General features: G+C 41.6%; 2 protein-coding genes across 6 annotated transcripts; both read left to right on the top strand.

Annotated features, from left to right (window-relative positions):
• Positions 1-402: 402 nt before the first annotated feature.
• On the top strand, positions 403-6,560 carry manea (mannosidase, endo-alpha). 5 transcript variants are annotated; one of them, XM_080480874.1, is made up of 6 exons: positions 403-493; positions 1,864-1,936; positions 2,042-2,491; positions 4,765-4,874; positions 4,944-5,020; positions 5,205-6,560. In XM_080480874.1, the coding sequence occupies exons 2-6, from the start codon at positions 1,894-1,896 to the stop codon at positions 5,836-5,838; spliced, it is 1,314 nt and encodes a 437-aa protein (XP_080337000.1). In that variant the 5' UTR covers positions 403-493; positions 1,864-1,893; the 3' UTR covers positions 5,839-6,560. The 5 variants fall into 5 exon arrangements, with proteins under 5 accessions (XP_080337000.1, XP_080336998.1, XP_080336999.1 ...); XM_080480871.1 differs by adding an exon at positions 1,472-1,561 and having other exon boundaries at positions 470-493; positions 4,765-5,020; positions 5,205-6,538; XM_080480872.1 differs by having other exon boundaries at positions 425-493; positions 4,765-5,020; positions 5,205-6,538.
• Positions 6,561-14,117: 7,557 nt separating this feature from the next.
• fut9a (fucosyltransferase 9a) lies at positions 14,118-15,206 on the top strand (the record flags this gene model as incomplete). The annotated part of the gene is made up of 1 exon (XM_080480156.1): positions 14,118-15,206. The coding sequence occupies exon 1, from the start codon at positions 14,124-14,126 to the stop codon at positions 15,204-15,206; it is 1,083 nt and encodes a 360-aa protein (XP_080336282.1). The 5' UTR covers positions 14,118-14,123.
• Between the last annotated feature and the right edge of the window lie 6,452 nt (positions 15,207-21,658).

The raw sequence follows: 21,658 nt of genomic DNA, 5'->3' as shown, positions 1-21,658 counted from the left end.
AATTTACCATTAGAGTTTACAAATAATCCGGAATTAAATTTGTACGGGTAAAAGATTAGATGACAACCTTTTTATTTGAGGGAATTCTTATCTTGTTTGCAGTAGGTTTTGCTGTCCGCAATCAATTATCTTTGCGGTTTCCAACCTTGCTGAAGCCGCAAAGTAAACGTATAAACGCTGTCTTGTGTTTTCTTTTGAAACAGTAAAGACTGTGGACTATTTCATGTAGTACGCCCTCCAAACTGCAGGGGGAAATATTGAGCACTACCAAGCGTTGCAGAGCCTCTCGTCGCTTTGGTTGGCTGGTGACGTCGTGGCTAATGATAGCAGCTTCATACACCAACCGGATAAGTCAAACTCAAGGATATTGGACTGTCAGAGTGTTTGTAGATCGGTGATATTGTACACGACGCGCTGAACCAGAAGTGCGGGGTATGTCTCGTCTCCTGCCTCTCATGCGGATAAAATAATTCATGGACATCCTCGGGACGAGGTGTGTTTATTTTATTACATGTTGGGAAAGCTTCGATATAGAGTCAAGCGAAGTGTTGCCGCCGCGGCAAAGCAACGTTTGTGTTTCAGCACGGTGTTTCCCAGGGGTTGTTTACAAGTCTGAAGTTCAGTGCAGGTGGAGTTGAAGCAGCTAATGTTAGCTTGTGGTTTGTGTGTTTGTGCATAATGAATAAACTGCACGAGGAATAAACTGCATGATCAAGCTCCAGTGCATGAAGAAGCAAACTGCTCATGGTGGCTGTTACGATGTGGCCGACATTACATTGCAGCCAGCTCTTTATTACTATCTTCTCCACACTAGTGATATACAATATTCTGACCAATACATAACAGCTCTCCAAACTTGTCAAACATTTTATTTGATTAAATACAGATCAAACATATCAGATGTAGATGTAACTCGTAATGGTTGCTCTATACCAGTGTTTTTTTTAAAGTGTAGGGTTAGGGGGAGTTGACCTGGGGGAAACCAGAGGCCTTTTCCTGATATTTATTCTCTACTTTTAATATTTAAGAAGTTATTACATAAGGAAGGCACCAATCCTCTTTCTCTCTCTGAGTCCACATACTCCAAGAAACTCAGTCCATCCAAGTTCCCTGCAGCTTTCTCCATCTCATCTGCTGTGACCCTGAAGTTCCCCCCAGACCAGCTGAGAGAGTGAATCTCATTCCTCTTCACCCTGTCATGGAGAGTAATGCTCACCACCCTGTAGCCACTTAAATCTTCAATCGCTGCTGCAAGGTTCAGAACTGGTAAACAGAGCTTTAAAGCTCAGTGCCCTCTGCAAAACTACTGTCTGGTACAGCGATGGCGTTTCTGCAGCCACTTGCTTCAGTCCTAATCTCAGTCAACCAAAGCCCCATCTATCCACCTAAAGAGGGCTTTGCACCTTTTATTTTATTTATTTATTTTTTTTCAACATTTGATTTAAAGTAAATGCCACGAAATGTTTTCCAGGGATTTAATTATTTATGCAGCAATGTTGGATTGTCGGTGGATAAGGACCGACATCATCTCGTGAACATACTGGTTCGATTTAAAGCCGAGGTAACGAAAAATACCAGATTTGCATCTCTAATGAGAATATTTTCTGATTCTCATCATTTGATCATATTAGTTGAATAGTATTTTTCTTCCTCTTAATTAGCCCAAAACAACATTTGAAGTTCTCAGCTTGAGTTTTATCCCCTCGGGTTCAAAGACAAAGAATATAATTATTCTTACTCATTAATGAAAATGATTAAACACTTGTTTGAACATCACTTTGTTTAACTAAGAAACAATTGTAAGCTGCTTTTGTAATTCTTTTCTAACACGCTCATTTATTTATTTTTTTCTTAAACTCCAAGGCTGAACACAAACTCTTCTACTGATCTTCAATGGCAGCCTGTCCACCATCATTCCCTCACTGCTGTCTCAACAGTGAGTCATGGGAAGCCTCAAGCACTGAGTGAAAAATGGCAAGGTTTCGACGCAAATCTTGCATCACGTTAATTGCTCTCGTGCTGCTCGTGCTCGTGGTTACAGTGGTCCTAAAGGCGCTCTCGCCAGAGGACTCTCCGTTCGTCAGCCCCGGAGGCGTCGAGCTGTTCGCCGACAGAAAGAATGACCCCGAGAGCCATAAAGGCAACAACAACAACAACAAACCCGACAAGACCAAAATGAATGACTCGGCTCAGCCAGACAAGGATGCAGAGCTGGCCGCCACGCTGAGGAAGTTCCCTCCTCCCAACTACTATCTCCACGCCTTCTACTACACCTGGTTTGGAAACCCCAAGCTTGATGGCAAATACGTCCACTGGGACCACCCGCAGATGCCACACTGGGACTTTAAAGTGGCCCAGGGGTATCCGCAAGGAAGACACAGCCCACCTGATGACATCGGGTCCAATTTTTACCCCTCTTTAGGGGCTTACAGTTCCAGGGACCCCTCCATCATCGAGGCTCATATGCAGCAGCTGCGCACAGCAGCCATCGGTGAGAAAAACATTTTCACTTCTCTTTCGTGTGGCTTAACATTGGGATTTATAGTGTTTAAACAATTTAGCTATGGTCACAATCCAATGATATGTAATGAGCGAGTGATTCAGCAGATTTTAACTGCATATTAGAGGCAGAGACCTTTACAAACCTAAATTATATATAATCTTTTATATATAATATATAATCTATATATATATATAGATAATGGAGATCTGTCCATGTTGCAGAGAGCCCTGAGATTATATTACTTTGCATTAAGAATCCTATTGGTTTTCATGTAGTGAGGTTTTCAGTTTGTAAAGAAAGAGGATATGTATGCATGCAGGGTGAAACTTGATATGCAAAATAATGTCTTGCGCTGTTTTACTATATAAAACAAAGCAGAAATGAAAAAAAAAAAAAGTAGAAGTTCTGTGCAGTACTGTGCAAAAGTTTAAGGTGGATATGGAGGAAAACGTATGGATGTTTCAGTAAAAGGTTCATTGTTTCATCAAATAACTAAATGGAAAAGAGAATCAATATTTGGCCTTTTCATCCTTTACCTTTAAATAAGTACACTCACTTGTTGTTGTTTTCCATTGTGATGCTTATATCCTATTCATGCATTTTTGACATTTGTAGTTGTAACGCTGCTTTTTTTTCTGAGATGTGTGGTATATGACACATGATCGGAGTTGGGATTAAAACACACAAATCCCAAAGTGAGGCATGGCTGCTGTAATTCCACCAGTTTCAGCAGGAACTACCAGTAATGCATCTTCAGACAGGTGCTGCCGTCTCAGGCGTGGAGACATGGCGGCCATATTTTGTGGGTATTTCAACAAACGCAGTAATATATGGTTACAGGAAGACAGCGCTGATCAGGCTCATGTTACTGGTAATTCTAGGTTTGGTTGAAACTTGAGCCGTTAATGTACAAAACATGAAATAAAAAGTAGAAAAGAATCTTAACAAGTTGATTACTGGACCATTTACCAGTTAACCTTTAACATGCGATTTGTCTCTCAATCTTAATCCGACTCAGTCTTGGCGACAGCAACATGAAACATGTCCAAGAGTATGAACGTAACATCCTCAGCGTCCCGAGCATTCGTTTTAGATTAGCATTATTTTACCTCCGTGTTTTATTGTGCAGGACTATCTCACACAGTATTACAAGAAGCAGTGCCTGAGAGTTTTATAAAACTTTATTTTCTGAAAGATGCACTTCCTTTATGTTTTGCCGATTGTCTGCAGTTATAAGTTTGACAAACCCTTGTATTTAAAGGCGTATGCAATATTTCTGTCTTATTTAGAAGACGACATGTCGTTGTGAGCTTTTTAGAACTCCCTTCCAATTTGCACAATTTTTTAAGACTTTAGTTGAGAATAACTTGAGTAAGAAATTGCACTTGCAGTGCTCATGTATTGAATATACAATCCAAGACAAGTAAAAGTACAACTACCAAAGAGAATTAAAACACTTGTTTTTCTAGCCAGGGTTGCATGAAGAAAAAAAAAGTTGTTTTCCGCTGACGATATTTTTGACACAAAATCACGAGACCCTGGAGGGAAGGTCATGCTGTCTGCTAACAAAGACAGGGAGTGTAAAGTATATTGTACATGCAAAGGTTTGTCAAACTTAAAACCGCAGACTGTCTGCAAAAAAAACAAACAAAAAGGAAGTGCATCTTCATTTAAATAAGGAAGTTTATGAAACTAATAACCACCAATTGCGCAACACGTTTTCTTTAAAGACCAGACGTTTGCAAAGGTTTTTCAAGGAATTAGAAGGCGCCTGCAAAGCCGGTCAGATTCACACCCTGTTCTCCTCATGCAGTCAAGAATGTCTGATCATTGTATCACAACAATATCACAACAATATTTGCATTTTCTGCTCAAAAATATCAAATTAAGTGTTTGATTTGTTTTGACATTAAACTGTTTGGCACAAGGACACGTCATTTAAAAAAAAAATTGCATGATGTTAGAATCATGTTAATTTTCTTGAACATTTTCCAGGTTTTGTCAAAAGACTGTTTAGGAAATGCTGGAGTTTTTTTATTTGCAACAAAACAAGGGAAATTTGCAATTGTCATCATCTTTGCTGATAAATCCCTGTCATAGTTCCTCATATCGGCCTGATACGATGTAGGATTTACCGACATCCTTGTAAAATAAATGAAAAAAACCCCCAATGACCAACTTTTCCCCTTCCTAACTCCTGTGGCTGGTCTGGGCTGTTTCCTGTTGATCAGTCACTAAGCATTCAGGGTTGATGTGTTCAGGCGTGGCTGCTGTTTCCTGGTATCCTCCCGATAGTAAGGATGATAACGGCGAGCCAACGGACGACATCGTGCCTTTGCTCCTGGAGGTGGCACACAAATACCACATAAAGGTCTGTATGAAAACAGCGGCTGCGTTTGTGGCCCGACTAGTTTCAAAAGGGTCGATTCTGTATTTGCAGGTCGCTTTCCACATCGAGCCGTACCAAGGAAGGGATGAAGTCAACATGTTCACTAACGTCAAATACATCATCGAGAAGTGAGTCTGGCTGCGTTTCCTCGGTGTCAGTCAAATGTCATCGCTGTGGTCTCACCCTCTCTCAGGGAATTACTCCGTCTTGACTCATTACTTCAGTCTGTAATCGCCATGTTATTCCCTTTTCATCCCTCTTGACATCTTCCTCTCCCCGCTTCTTTGTGTTGTTTGTGTCTCCCATCCTCAGATATGGAAAGCACCCGGCGTTTTTCAAGTACCAGACCAACACCGGCAAGCTGCTTCCGCTCTTTTATGTGTATGACTCATATCTAATGAACTCGGAGCAGTGGAGCAAACTGCTGAAACATACGGAGAGTAAGAGCATCAGGGATACCCCCTATGACGCCATCTTCCTCGCTCTGCTGGTCGACGAGAAGCATAAGCGAGACATCCTGACCGCAGGGTTCGACGGCGTCTACACCTACTTCGCCACCAATGGTTTTTCCTATGGGTCCACGCAGCGTAACTGGGCCTCCATTAAAGCTTTCTGTGAAGATAACAACCTCCTATTCGTTCCAAGTGTGGGCCCGGGATATATCGACACGAGCATCCGTCCCTGGAACTTCCAAAACACTCGAAACCGCATCAACGGCAAATACTATGAAACCTCGCTGAGTGCTGCGCTCGAGGCCAGGCCCGATTTCATCTCGATCACGTCGTTCAACGAGTGGCACGAAGGCACTCAGATCGAAATGGCAATCCCCAAAACGAGCCAGACGGTGTATCTGGACTATCTGCCCAATAAACCCACAATCTACCTGGAGATAACTCGCAAATGGGCCGCGATATTTGGTGGCGAGAGACGAAGATGGCAGGAGTGATCTGTCCAGAAGGCCGACGAGCTCAAATGTCCAGTCAGGGTCCGAGATATCGTAGAGAAGACTACAGAATACAGATCAAAATTTACACCCACGAGAATAAGAGAAGATATTTCTTAAGTCACATGCAAGTGGACAACTTGATCACCTTAATTTGAACTGCTGTGATGTATATGTTTTGCACTTAAGTGAATTGTTGTTAATTTATCTGCTGTTTTATTGCCTCCTGCATAACCAGCCGCATCGTGGGATTCATCATGTAAATCGATTTTTTTTTTTTTTTTTGATTCAGTTTCTCTCATATCCAGTTGTCGCCGCATTGGCTTGTTTTGCCTCTCGGTGATCTGTGACTGTATTAAACCCCCGAGAGAAATAAAGTGCACCCTGGAGAGGAGGGAAAGACCTGAGTAATCAAAAGCAGTCTGCTGCTATGGAACTGCCCCCCTCGCGCTGGGTTGAACCCGACCACGGCTCTTTGAGAAACAATCACAACAAACATCTCCATGTTTGAAACGCGTGTCAGACTCAAATCTCAAGACGAAGCGTGGTGATGCGAACGGCAGACACGTTTCAGGAAAACGGAGTTTCGCTTAGAGAATCACAGAGCAAGATTGTGGTTATCTGTGCGAGATGTACTGGAATTTACTGTGCAAACTGTGGAAACAACGTCACTGTTGACCTGAATAAACGTGCCCCTGATTAGATTTTGGCGCAAGCTTGCTCTACTGAGTTGACCAGGAAACCTATTTAAGACATGCTTTTGCAGTGGCTTGCAAAAATGTTCATTCATACCATACCCCTTGAATATTTCTACATTTTGTCTCATTACTACCACAAAGATAAATACATGTTCTTGGGATTTTATATATATATATATATATATATTTTTTTTTTTTTTTTTTTTTTTGTGGAAGGAAAATGATGGATAGTTAATAAAAAAAATTTAAAAAAAGTTTTACAAATGAAAAACTGAAAAAGGTTGCATGCAAAACTTTTTCATAACCCTTTACTCTGATGCCCCTGAATCAAATAGAATCCTGTGCAACCAAGAGCCTGATTAGTAAACAGATTCCACGTACACTTGTGATCAAATGGCCTCATGAAGACCGAGAAACACACCAGACAGGGCAGGGAGAGTCATTACAGGCTCCACAGGTTCACACTGACGTGCAAAACTATTGCATATAAAAATGAGCTAAAAACATTATGGGACGAGTTTCCTGGTTTAGACGTTTGTCATTGTCGTTCGATATGAAAACCACTCGTCCAAAGGTTTTGCTTTGAACATTTGACTTAATTTATTCAGTCTTTATTTAACCAGGAAAGTCCCGTCGAGCGGGTTTTAAAGAAAACAAGCGTCCCAATGAGTTTAAAAGTAACTCAGAACCCAATAGGAGATTTAACCCTTTACAGAGGACTAATTTGATCACTCGCAAACCAGGGAATCTTACTCTGAGTTGATATCTAAACAAGACTGTGACTAGATATAAAATACCAATATGACTTTTTTTTTTAGTTAAATGTATTCATTGATTCACATCCATTATGTTACTTGGTGCTACAAGAATATGTTTAAAAATAAAAAAAGGTGCCCTGAATATGACTTCATAAACAAGATGTGTATATGTTTAGCATCAGGATTAGTTTTTTTTTCTAGTCACACATCAACTTTTAAAAACATTTAAAAGCGACAAATGATGCTCACTTGACCAAAAACGGATAAAACCTTAAAACATGTTTTTTTTAATCAAACCCTTTTATTGAGAAAAAACACATCAATCTGAAACACAGATACAAATACCCATGATTCCAGGGATTTGTGTTTGATTGGGAGTTTGCATTGTGTCCCCAGAGTATCTTCCTCCAATATTTCAAACACATGAGTGAGTGGGTGACTCTAAATTGTCACTTCATGTCCCATTCCAACCCTGGACAAAGGACACGTGGCTGACTTCAACATGCTTCTCCTCTGGGAGATGTTGACAACTTCAACATCTTTTGGAGCAGTAAGGACCGCTTCAAACCGGATGAGGTTCTTCCAAACATCACTGGATCCAGACTTCTCGCCGCCAACGTACGCCATGCCGTCGGGATAACTTCCTCGAACAGGAGCGTGAAGATAGGCGCCAAGGTCAACTGTGCAGACAGGGAGACATGCCTTCACCTCTCCCCTTCTCCCTCCCCCTGTCAGCCCTTGCTCCAGATCACTCTGGGATATTTTGGTTATTTTCAAAGGTCTAAACATTTCTGAGGTCGTGGTGAAGGATCTTGCCGTTTCTGATCATTACGTTGTTATATTCAAAGGCTCCATCTCGTCTTTAGCCAGACGTTCAATCGCAGACCAGCTCAGCCTTCAGCTTCGGTCAACAACCTTGTAGATAAGCTTCAGCTCTAAAGTTATAAACATCATTGATACCAAAGCAGTTGTAGGAGAAAAGTGCCATGGGCGAATGATACATTGGGAGCAGCTAAAAAAAATGTAATTAAAAATGATTCAGACCAGCAGAACACAAATAGTGAAAATCTAAGTTCCAAATTAGGCAATATGACTAAGAACTGAGAAGACCAAGACAGCTATTTTTCTCTGAGATCATCACCAAACACAGTAATAGTGCACATGCTTTGTTTAGTGTTGGACAGACGGACTAATCCCTCATCATCAGTCCGTCCTGAACTGTTATCTGGAGCAGCGTGTAATTACCTCGCATCCTGTTTCACACAGTCTCAGACAATATGACTACAATACCTGTGCCTGTGCAGCTCTAACAGACATTGTTCTGCTTCTTGAGCCCACAACTTGCAGCTTTGACACTCTGTCCACAACCTGTTATAAAGATGTTTATAACGCTATAGCTGCAGGTGTACTACAGATAGTGAAGAACTTATTTCAGAGGCAGTTTTTATTCAAGTTAATGCTTTTATTGTACAAAATTCAACGTTTGCCAGTCTAGATTAAGGTCAAACCACCACACTGAGCCCACGTCAAATAAAATACTAAACAACATTCAAGCAGTGACTCAAATAGAGCTGCATGTCTAGCACCACGTAAAACAAACACTGGCTAGTTTCGCTGAGAATTAAAGAGTCACTGCAAAAGTAATAATGATGACTCATGCTTGGAAAACGAGGTGGTTTTATTTTTGTTGTTGTTGTCCTTGCCCCCATTTTTTTTTTTTTCAAACATTCTTCTGTTGTGACCACAAGGCTTTATTTCAAATACATCTCTTAAGGGGATTCGTCACCACAACGACCTGTCAACATGTTGTTTTCTCTTTTTTGGGATGTCTTTTATGACATGTTGATTAAATGAGGCATCACCGGTTTCATACTCCCAAGTGTCCAGAATTTGCTCCTTAACAGATTCTCCTGCCCGATGGACGTCAGACTTTAGTCATGGAGTCCTCGTAAAAGAAGGAGGGAAAGTTTAATGTTTGATACCCGTACAATAGTTACAAAATGAGGTTATCTCAGCCTTTGCAGCTTTCAATTATTCATAAAAGAATTTCTCAAAGCCCCTCCAAGGTTATGGAAGTGCAATATTCACTCAATATATTCCCACTGTGAATGATTAACAATAGGTTATCAAGTATTTGTTATTTTTAGTCAGTAGCAGACATTTGAGTCACTTTATCTACATGAAATATTCAAAGCACATTTCTTTCCGCAAACGATAAAGTAAAGCAAGTACTTTCTCAAAGAATGTAGTTCTCAGCTGTAATAATGTAGATCAAAAGGTTTGAACACTAGTTCAAATTGATCCATCTTCTACGCTGCTTTGCGCCAATGGTGGAGGATTCACTGTGGGCGAAGGCGAGATATACACGACGACACACACACACACTCATATTCACTTCTAAAGGTAAGTTACAACAGAACCAAAATCAACCTAATATGCATGTGGCTGGACTGTGGGAGTACAGGGACTGAACCCATTCATGCTCTCTGCGCATGCATGGGTTCAGTCCCTGTACTCCCACAGTCCAGCCACATGCATATTAGGTTGATTGTGGGAGTACAGGGACTGAACCCATGCAGAGAGCATGCATGGGTTCAGTCCCTGTACTCCCACAATCAACCTAATATGCATGTGGCTGGACTGTGGGAGTACAGGGACTGAACCCATGCATGCTCTCTGCGCATGCATGGGTTCAGTCCCTGTACTCCCACAATCAACCTAATATGCATGTGGCTGGACTGTGGGAGTACAGGGACTGAACCCATGCATGCTCTCTGCGCATGCATGGGTTCAGTCCCTGTACTCCCACAATCAACCTAATATGCATGTGGCTGGACTGTGGGAGTACAGGGACTGAACCCATGCATGCTCTCTGCGCATGCATGGGTTCAGTCCCTGTACTCCCACAATCAACCTAATATACATGTGGCTGGACTGTGGGAGTACAGGGACTGAACCCATGCATGCGCAGAGAGCATGAAACCTCATGAAATGGCTCAACAAAGGACGTGACACAATACGGATTTGAGTCAGCAAAGCGACTTACTTGAAAACTTTACTAAATGTCTCTGTTAGTATTGACAATTTGCAGGGGTGGAAATAACAGATTACACAGCGCTGTATCCTAAATAAACAGAATTTTCAGGTACGTGAGGAATATATTTTTTTGAGTTGGCCCATGTGACTTTTGCATGATGTAATCTGTTACTGTTACAATCATTAGTTGCTATTGTTTGGCTGTTAAATGATTTTCAATCTGCATTCCCGGAGACAGCGAGTTTGTTCTTTTAACAAAGAAAACTGCAGATTGTGAAATGACTTTTGTTGACAACACAAATGTGTTTGGAAATGACATGAACTGGATTGAAGGCCTGCTGCTGACTATTGGTGCAGGGTGTACCCTGCTGTTACAGGAGATGGATGAAAGTTGCTGCTCAGTACGCCCACAGTTTGAATAACAATTCAAACCTTTTGAAGTGTATTCTTTAAAAACGGCCTTTTAATGTTTGTCTGATAAATGTACTTTGAATGTAGATATTTATTTGAGGTAGAGTGAACTGCTACTGGCCATGCAATTAATTGCTTCAGAAAAATGAGCAAAGTAGAGCGTGTGTACTTTTAATAATATTATGTTTTTTAATCATGGCATAAGCACAAAATAAGCAAACGGGTACTTCTTCCTTCCTGTCTTTCTTCCTGTGGTCTTTGAGGTTAGCGTTGGGAAACTTATTGAAATGAAACATTTGGTAAAGTTGGAGGAAATCTTTTGTATGAAGTTTTTGTTTGAGTTTCGCCTATTATTTAATATTCATACGTGCCTCTTTTTCAACCTGAGCTCATTTTTGTGGTAAATGATTCACCTGTTTATTCGAATGGAAAACTCGACCAGATGATAAACGTGTGACAGAGACTCTCAACCGCGGGGCCTCAGCATCACGCTCTCCCACACGCGCGCGCGCACTCGACCACAGCCCGCAGCTGCATTGACGGTAAACAGAGCAAGGTAGCGCATGGGCAGCCAGCAGGGAATTATTCCACATCGCATCACATCCCTGAGCATACATGGCGTCCTCACACACCGAGCCATGGATTTAGTGTGCGCGGCGACGGGGTAGCCGCCAGTGTCGTGCGCGCATATATGCGTGTGCGTGTGCGTGCGCGCAGCCATCATTCATTGCGTCGGTGTGTGCAGCAGCAGCAGCAAAAGATAAAGCGGGTGAAGAATCAGTGCACATTGCCACAGTAGGTATCATCATTTTTCGGGATCAAGACGATGGATGTGGGCTCCACCGGATCTCTTGCTGCAAACACGGCGGACGGACTCGATTTTTTATTCCAAACGCATCCGCATCTCCCCTACGTTGCAAGGTGTCTGTGCAAAGAGCTGTGGAGGAAATGAGAAGACGGCTGTATTTTGACTCCCGTCAGTCGAGATGGTGAGTAAAATATATGCATGGATATCTTCTTTTTTTTTTTTCCTTCTTCTTCTTCTTCTTCATCCCTTTTCTTTTCCTGCACCCCCACGGCTGAGCATCGCCACCCGATTTGAACGGCAAATCCTCCACAGCTAATTAGAAACCTTGAAAATTCTTACAAAATACCCTGAAAGGTGTCGTTTTCCCCATTTTCCACCGGATGTTTGTTTTCACGCTGCATTCCTGCAGTTTTAATGGATCTCACTCTCACACAGCCTTTTCTTTTCTTCTTCCTCCTATGGATGTGATTTATGTTGTGAAACATGTTCAGCATCATCCTCTCACGCTCTCATATTCTGTCCGGTGGTTTTGTTTTGCTTTCGGACACAGAGAGGGACTGGAGTGTGAGAAATTGCTGTGAATCACCACTATACTACTTCAATGCAGTGTCACCCAGAAAGACAACCATTTTAAAGAGTGGCTCCTCTATAGCATCACGTTTTAAAATGACCTTCACTGCTTGGCGGCTGGAAATTAATTCCTACCTGGGATGGATGTCCGTTTACAATCAGTGTGTGTGTGTGTGTGTGTGTGTGTGGGTGGGTGCGTGTGTGTGCGTGTAGGACTTCATACCTAAAGACATAAATCTATGATGTATTTCCCTCTATCGCACCCTTTAGCCTACTTGTTACTAATGCTTCATATGTGGAATTTGGTGCATTTCATTGGCCCTACTAAAATAAATACAAATCTGTGGCTGCATGTTTTTTCCCCCCCTCTCTGCTTCTCCAGTCATTTCAAACATAGCCCTGCTGCAGACTACTCACCCATGCAGTGCTCTTTTCATGTCCCAAATACATCACAATGCATTTGCCAAAACCACAGCAACATTTCCTTTTTAATAAATGGGCATAAACACATCGTGATCTCATATAATGGAGATGTGGAAACTAAAAGCACTGAAAGCCACATCACTCTGCCACACTAAACTTTGACCTTTGCAGCATCACCATACCCAGGAAACACTAGAACTTCATCACACGCCGCATATTTGACAGACTGAGATCTGCTCGCTGCACTACAGTCCATATTTGCTTCATACCATTGTGATTGTTTTCATGTTCTATATAAGAGACATCAACATACGGGGGAACCTCATGGGCTGCATCCTCTGTGAAGCAAAGAGCTTTACCCTGCAGCTGAGAGAAAGTGTGGTTCAGCAGCGTAAGAGGATTTGTCTACATGAAAATGTAGTGATATCACAAGCCTTAACAAAAGAGCTGTGCTCATATGGCCTGATTTGTTAACCTCAGGGTGTAGATTTGTGTAGCATAATCAAAAACAATGATACGAAGAGACGGGATAAAGGGCCTGCATTGTTCCCTGTGTGTCACTCTGCAGATAAGAACACTAAGCAAAACCTGGAGTTGTGGATTTAGATCTGCTTTTGTAATGCACAGAGAAGACAAAGTCATCTCTCGAGGCATCGGAGCCTGCTTGTATGGCCTCTTTATGCAACATGCAGGTGTATTTGGAGCTGAAGAAGCAGAGCAGTTCTTTCTACTCCCCTCAGCCTTAAGATGGCAGCATTCTCTAACAATACACAGGCATGGACGCTCACATACATGCTTATCTGGAAAATTGCAAATAATGCACATAATTAGCAAGCCATTTTTGAAGCAACTGTGGTGTTTTTAGTGTATTTTCCCCACTAATGAGCAGATTTGTTTGTGGAGATGAAGCTTATTGCTGCATGCAGATTGCATAAAACCTCCAGACATGCTTTTTTCTGTGGTGATGTTTTCTTTCCTTTCCCTCTTCCAGCCTAATTGATTTTTTTTTTCTCTTTCTCTCTGCTCACGTAAAGGAGGCATCGTTAAGAAGACCTGTACCCTCAAGTTCAAACACACCACATTAGATCATTAAAGATCATTATCATTCAGCTTAAGAGCCAGAAAGCATCTCTTCGCTGCGACCTGCATGTTTTTTCCTATGAGCGCTGAACAACCGAGAAGATTGATCCAACTGTCGATCCGATGTAGAAGCTGCTCCCTCCAGTTTCCACGACCTCTACTCTCGCTTGGATTTCAACATTCAGTCGAATCCACCAGGTCTGTACAGCGATGTCCTCTGAGAGCCTTCACACTATGTTTTTATGATGGTCCAAGGTGCTTCTGGTAAAGCTGCAAATTTATAGGAATAGAAACGGCATTCATATGCAAATCCTTCAGAGTCAGCTGTGACAAAGACACAAATAATGCACATAGCTAATGATCCGGTACTATCCGGGGTAATTAATACATGGCGATAATCAGCAAGACCTTTCCACGAGGAGGTGATTAGTGTTGATGTTGTAAAGTGTTAATCATAACTATATTCTGGCTTTTCTCTTTGGGTTGCCCTTTACAGGACAGAGTATGCCATCTGCACCTTTTCACAGAATCCTACGACCCCTTCTGCTCGGTACCTTCATCCTGGGATGCTTTGTGACTCTGTTTTTGATGTATTTTAAACCATCCACCAGCTGGTTATCAGGTCCCGTAGAGTCAACCGTATCCACAGACAGGGTCAAGAACCTTTTCTCCACCAAGAGTGACAAGAACGTGACCACGGTGCTGATCTGGCTTTGGCCGTTTGGGCAAACGTATGACCTGACTGTCTGCAGCTCTCTTTTTAACATCGAGGGCTGCTTCATCACGGCGGACAGGAACCTGTATAACAAGTCTGATGGAGTCGTCATCCATCACAGAGACATCTGCACTGACCTGTCCAACCTGCCGCCGCTCCAGCGGCCATCGTTCCAGAAGTGGATATGGATGAACTTGGAGTCGCCATCACACTCGTCCCAGCTTCCCGGGATAGAGAACCTGTTCAATCTGACTCTCAATTACCGTCAGGATGCTGACATTGAAGTGCCTTATGGGTCCATCGTAGCAGCAGAGGGCGAGGAGGACTTTGTGCCACCCAGCAAAAACAAGCTGATCTGCTGGATTGTAAGCAACTGGAACCAGGACCATGTGCGGGTGAAATATTATAACGAGCTGTACAAACACATTGAGGTTCACGCCTACGGACAAGCCTTCGGGGAGTACATCTCCGATCAGGACTACTTCCCTACCATGGCCAGTTGTAAGTTCTACCTGTCTTTTGAGAACTCGATCCACAAGGACTACATCACTGAGAAACTATACAACCCGCTCTCTGTGGGGACAGTGCCAGTGGTTCTCGGCCCGCCCAGGCAGAACTACGAGAACTTCATCCAGGGTGACGCCTTCATCCACGTGGACGACTTCACCTCGCCCAAGGAGCTGGCCGAATACCTGCTGCTCCTGGACAAGAACGAGGAAATGTACCTCAGGTACTTTGAGTGGCGACGGCACTTTAAAGTAAAGAAGGCCTATTTCTGGGCAGAGCACACATGCCTGGCTTGTGATTACCTGCGGAGGCACAAGGAGTACAAGGCATTCAATAACCTTGACAAGTGGTACTGGGGTGGATAGTGCTTTGAAGGGCTATGCAGTGCTTATTATGTTGTTCAGGCAGTGCTTTAAGACTTTTGTCCTTCGGTTAACATGAAGGTTCATTACTGTTCTGTCAAGAGCACCCAAAAGTGGTTTCCTATCGGCTCAGTGGCCCATTGAGACGTCCATTTACTTTTTTTTGTTTAAGTTCTTTTTCAATCTTATTTGCAAACAAAAGTTGCTAAGCCTTACTTTGCCTTTTTTGCTGATCAATAATTATTTTTTATTTATTTGTAATGAAAATTTGACTGCACGTCATTTTTTAGATTGATTTTGCTACCCATGATTTGCTTGATGTGAACACATTTGCTGCTATCTTTATGCTTTTTTTTTATTTTTTATTTTTTTTTGGTCATTTATCTGTGTGCTTGCTTGATTGTATGAATGTTCCTGTGCAACATTCATGATGCAAGGTTATTATTTTTATTTTTTTTATCGTTTTTTTGATGTTGCCTATTCGTGAAGTGATGTTGGAAAATTCTTGGCTGCAGAAGAAAGCTGACATAAAAAATAAATAATATTTATGTAATATTTATTCCGGTGAGGCATTATATGATAATAAAAAAAAACAACAACAGTGTCATCTGTGCTAGTGATGCAGTCACCTATGCAGTGTTTACTGAACTAAAATGTGAACGTAGTTCAATAGTGTCATGTACATATTGTGTGTTTTTGGAATTATGTAGCTGTCATTTTTTTCCTCCCTATTTTTGGTAATTTTGCATTTGCACTGCTGATCCAAGCTATCTTCACATATGTACAGTGAGAGAGACGGTCTACGTGTCATGTAGATGTGGATGGCAGATGGGGGGGTCACCACACCCGGTAGTCAATGGCAGCAGGCGTGACAGAGGGCGGTTGTCATTTAATCATGTGGTGAATTGTTCATACTCACATGTAGCATGTCACAGTGCATTTGGAGCCCATGTGGATGATGATTGTACAGTACAGAGCTACTGTCTCTCCATATGGAAGCCCTCCACTTGTCATTATGTTGTATTTTGAGTCGCCGATGTGGCAACAAAGAGCACAAACTTAATACATGATCGAGGCGTCGGATGAAGCTATTCTCTATGTGCTGTACGATCATCCCACAATGTGATTTTCGGTATCTACGCTGATCTTTCTTTAAATGTGTTCCGACAGATGTGACGACATGAGTGAATTGAGATAAAAATGGATAGTATGTGAAATCTAGGGGGAAACAAATGTAAGATTATTCCATCGCTGTCTTTACCTGGCAGCCAGCATGCAAAGATTTTTTTTTTTTCTATCGTTTCCTTTTACACTCCTGTTTACAACACTCAAGATCACATGGAAAACAGAGAGCTCCGTATCTGTAGACAAGATATCACATCCCTTTCACACAGCTAATCCTCTGAACAATGCATTTTAACAGCACTCAGCAGCTATTGACATGACGGTTATGGTTTTTTTAGTTTTAAAGAGAGTACTGTGCAAAACCACGTCAACATTTTTATGCAAGATGAGCCGACGGCTTCTTGGTCAAAGTTTGTGTTTTAGGTGATCATTTTGATATTTTTTCACTGTCAATGGGACCATTGATGTACATTAGGATGAATTTAATTATTTTTCTTATGGAGTACGGTTCCAAATGTCATAGTGAAACTTGTATATAAATCTTGTAGTGAACTGAAGCATCAGTTGGATCAAACTAGCCCACTAACACAGATCATTCCCGCATGTGCAGCGGACCGAGAGAGAGCCCCCCCCCCCCCCCCCCCGCATGTCTGCATTCACGAGGAGAAGAAACCATGTGTTGTATATATTTTTAATGTTCAAATGTCTTTATAACATGCAAGTGTTGTCGGGAAGTGAATGTGATTTAGCTGTACCTTTGTAAGTAACGGCTGGTGCTGAGGCTGTGAATCAAATGGGAGAGAAGAGACACTTGAAAGGGATTAACAGCGTCGGAGACAATGCTTTTAGTGTCGTGAGGTGGACGTTTTTGTTTTTTGTCAAAAGGGGGGCAATTTTACATTCAAGACCTATTTTTATTATTTTTTTTTTGTATTCAGTGGTGATCCTCTTGGCATGACCTAATTGAAAAAAAGAAAGAAAAAAAAAAGTTGTGCCAAAATGCAGCAGAGATATAGCACTTTTATTCATGTGGAGTTGTGTGACTCACTGTGCTAGTGGCCGTCTTAGATGGAGCTATTGTGAGTACAGAAACTGTCATCCAAGACCTCTGCCTGTCCTGTGGATTTACTATGAAACTGCCACTCATGGTTTCACATTGTACAGTCCAATCTCCTGTATGAAATCAAAGCTTTCTTGTCCAGTGTGGTTGGTGACTTTAAGGATCAAAAGTTTTCCGATTTTTTTTTTTTTTAATGTGTTGTCTGTCTCTGTCATCTTTTCTCTCTTTCTTTTTTTTTTTTTTTGCACAAAAACAAACTCGAGGAGCCGCAGTGCTTCTCCAACCCCCATCTCCTACTGTCTGAGTCTGTGAGTGTGTCACAGCCCCTCAGAGGGAATCAGGGTGTCTCTGGATACTCTATGGCCTGGCACTGGTTTTGAAGGTGTCCTTATTAAAAAAGAAAAAAAAAAAAAGAAAAATCACTGTATACTGAGTGGGATGAAATCGACGAGTGTGGTTTCTTCACAATTGCTCGTTTTCTGCCAGTTCGCTGAGTCAATCATTTTTTTGCCAAATCATTGAATTTTGCCAAATGTTGTGTTTAACTGTAGATGTCTGATAGTGTCAAAAAGAGAAATAAATATATTGACAAATGAGCAAACCTAAATGAATCATACAGCATTTCTTCTTTAATAAAAACTATGTCTGCTGGTGTTTTGGACGATCACAGTGTAACGTTGGTGCCTCTCTAAACATTACAATACAATGTGGAAATGGAATTGGTGTGTGTGTGTGTGTGTGTGTGTGTGTGTGTGTGTGTGTGTGTGTGTGTGTGTGTGTGTGTGTGTGTGTGTGTGTGTGTGTGTGTGTGTGTGTGTGTGTGTGTGTGTGTGTGTGTGTGTGTGAATGTGACTAACACTGTATAATGCTGAAGTTTTGAAAGGCTTATTCGACACAAACTGGATTATTTTAAACGTTTTTAGAAAGGTCCCATGATTTTATTTTATTTTTTTCAACTGGAGGTTATAATTATAAAAATCAGACACTAAGGTCCAATCCCAGTACCAGAGGGTTAACGCCATGGTTCCTTGAGCAAGGCCCTAAACCCCCAGCTGTCCAGGGTTTTATCAGACTGGGCATCATGTGCAACACTTGTGTCCAATTGTGCCTACGGCTCACTTGGTGCCAGAAAAGGGAAGCCAAAAACCAGAAGAAACAACTGAATTTGAAAATTGCTTGAAACCTTTTAGTTTAGATGTTAAGAGTGTGGCGATAACTGACAAAAAACCCATTAACCTTTCAATGGTATTGTATTTTATTTGAGATGCACCTTTACTGAAAATAATAAGTGATCATTCTTTTTAACATTAAAACAGGGGTCTGTAACCTTTATGGGAAAAAAAACAAACAACCATTTCCCTTCTTCTACCTAATAAAATTGGTCTGGAGCTGAAGAACCCACTCCACTTTCATAAATAACATAAGACAGCTTTATAGTTTTGTTGTAGACAATAAAACTATGATTTATGTACAAATAAATAAGTACAAAAGGAAGTATACTCGTTGAATGCATTCAACCATGAGTGTCCTTAAAATGTACTTTTTTCAGCCTAAATGAATTCCATTTACATAGAATAAAATATTTTTGAAGGTGTGAAATCTCATAAAAATGCTATCAATTGTAAAAAATCAAAAAAGAAGAAGTCTGAATGGAATAAAATGCTTTCTGGATGTTATCATTTTCTCTACATCGGGGGTTTCAAAGACATTTTAGTTCAGGGGTCACATGTGGCCCATTTTCACCTCGAGACCGGTAAAATAGTCCCCCAATAACTTTGAATTGTACACATTTTACACACTGAGAATACATTTTGAACTCTGTATCGGTAATAAAAAATTAATGCAATCTCAACATAAAGCCAACTACAATGATTTGTTCTGATGAATCATACAGCGGAAAAACAAACAAACAACAAAAAAACATCTATAACTGTTGCACTTTGCAGCCTTTTGCATGCTTGTTTTTACAAACTCACCCTGACAGCGTGGCTTTTGGGGCAATCAGGGAACCAGCGTTGAAGGCAGCATCACAAGGCATCTTTGCTTGGGTCTCAGTGTTGTAATATGTCCACCACTCTTAAGAAAGCTGTGTTTAAAAAACACATTGATCTGCAATTTTTACAATTTGCTTGGTGCGTATGCGGGTTGATTTGCAGCCGCTCTAGGGCCAATTTTGGCCCACAGGCCTTATGTTTGACACCCCTGCTCTACAGGGTGCAAATGTTAACGTTCAACGTTTATTCTTTTCAATAAACTAGTTCTTTTATTTGGTCACTTGCCAGAGTTAAGAACTTGTGACTTTTCAGAAAAACATCTTTATTATTAACATTTGGTTTTGTCTTTCATGAATGGCCTGATTAGTCTTTCCAGTTATGCATGACTGGAGGTACACCAGCTTCCACTTGCCCTATTGCATTATCCTGCAGGGTTATATTTGGTGTGTTGATGTTGGCCCGCTATTCGCAGCAGGTAGCGCTCAATACGAGAATAGACAACAACAGGGGAGTACTGCAAAGGCAACATGTATTCACTTGGCTGCATTGTTCTTTCTACAGAAGCACAATCCTTACAAAGTTGTAAGAGTGACCTGTCAGGACTTAGTTTTTAGCTGTTCTGGAAAGCCCCTGGGAGCATCTGAAGAGCTGCATGCTGCTCTAAAGTTTCTGGTTGCAGACCCCTGTCCTGAATGAATGCCTTGTGTTTCCGGAGTAAAATGAGAAGAGCAGTAAAACGGCGCCGCTCTTGTGAAAATGCAGTAAAAACCAGGCGCCTGGTTAGCCCAGAGTTGCTTAGCATAAAGCTGGGAAATAATCATAGTCAACATCTCTTTGTTGGTTTAAGCTGCACTGAAGGAGGACAGCAATCTAAAAAGAAGGGTCGAGTAAATACATGTTTCTCTTGTTTCCAGTAACTAAACTAAGATAAGCTGACCAGCTGCTGGCTGTAAATTTACTGTACAAACTTGGGAGTGATAATCGCCTCGTATAAAGCTCAATATGAGTTTGACACGATTCTCGTATGAACATGAAACTTTATTTTTCCAGGTCAGACAGAATAAGACGGTCCAAACACATCTGGCATGGCACCAGATAATTTATGCTGTCCCATCTATATTGAATGAAATTTCCACCGCCGCTGCCCTCACTGGTTTTTTTTTTTTTTCTTCTTCTTTCTTTTACTGCCATGCAACGCAAGCAGGCATATTAATAGCAAACCTAAAATCCTTCATAAGTGATTGATGAGGCCAGGGAGTGTGTTGTGGTGGTTACGCGTGGATCCCCCGGCTGTTGTTAGTTACCCCGTATCCTCGCGAGCACTCTGGTATTTCGCAGTGGTCTCCTCCACCACACAGAGATGAAACATCTCTATCATGTCCACCCCTCCCATGTCGAGCAACACAGGTCCAAGTGTGAGAGCAGAGTGTGTTGATGGGATCGGTGGCGCAAATGATCTATTGATGCCGGTTGGGGATTAATTTGAAAGTTCAGAGGGGATCGGTCCGTCATGTTTGTGTAGCTCAAGAAAGTGCCACAGAGGAGGTCATTGTCCTCAGCAGCGGATTTAATATGTGCTCAGTTACATGCAACACAGGTCATCAAACTGCATTTAGAGGGATGTAAACTATAGCCTGCAGCACACCTCAAAGGGACAACACCACTGATTTTAGCAACAGAGGATCAAAAGACTATGTGTGATTCAAATAGAGGGATCTTTTAACACATTTTGGGGGGATTTTAGTCTCTAATCAGGGTATTTACTCTTGCGTTGCGTTTGAAGCTGCTGCAGGCTGTTCTTTTTCTGCAGAAAAGTCATAAAAGTCTACTGTACACTTCCTGCCCCACCACTAGGCTGAGAACTATTTGCAAATGTTCTTCAAATGTGATAATGATGCACACAGGTTTAAAAGCTCATTCATCGTAAGCACAGACAGTTTCTGCAGGTGTTTGATTCTGCAAAAAAACTCCAATAAACCTTGTGATTTCTTTTGGTACATTTTGCATTCAAAAGGGTATAAACTGTAGCCTGCAACATGCTCCAGGGTCAACATCACTTCTTGAAATGACAGTGGCAGGAAAGTGCCTGTGTGATTTGAGAGGACTTTGTCTGGGCTCTGGAGAGTTTTACCATCTTTCGTTTTGTTCTATTTGTGGCTGGTGCAGGTTGCTCTTTTTCTGTGATTGGATCATAAGACCCTTTCAATGTGCAATACACAATACACTTCCAGCTAAACACCAAACAACAGATACAATACATTAACAGCAGTTTATGC

Source organism: Lipophrys pholis (assembly GCF_963383615.2).
Source record: "Lipophrys pholis genome assembly, chromosome: 14".
NCBI classification, from domain to species: Eukaryota; Metazoa; Chordata; class Actinopteri; order Blenniiformes; family Blenniidae; genus Lipophrys; species Lipophrys pholis.
Note: the sequence above shows the minus strand (reverse complement) of the source record. Positions and strands in the feature narration are given on the sequence as shown.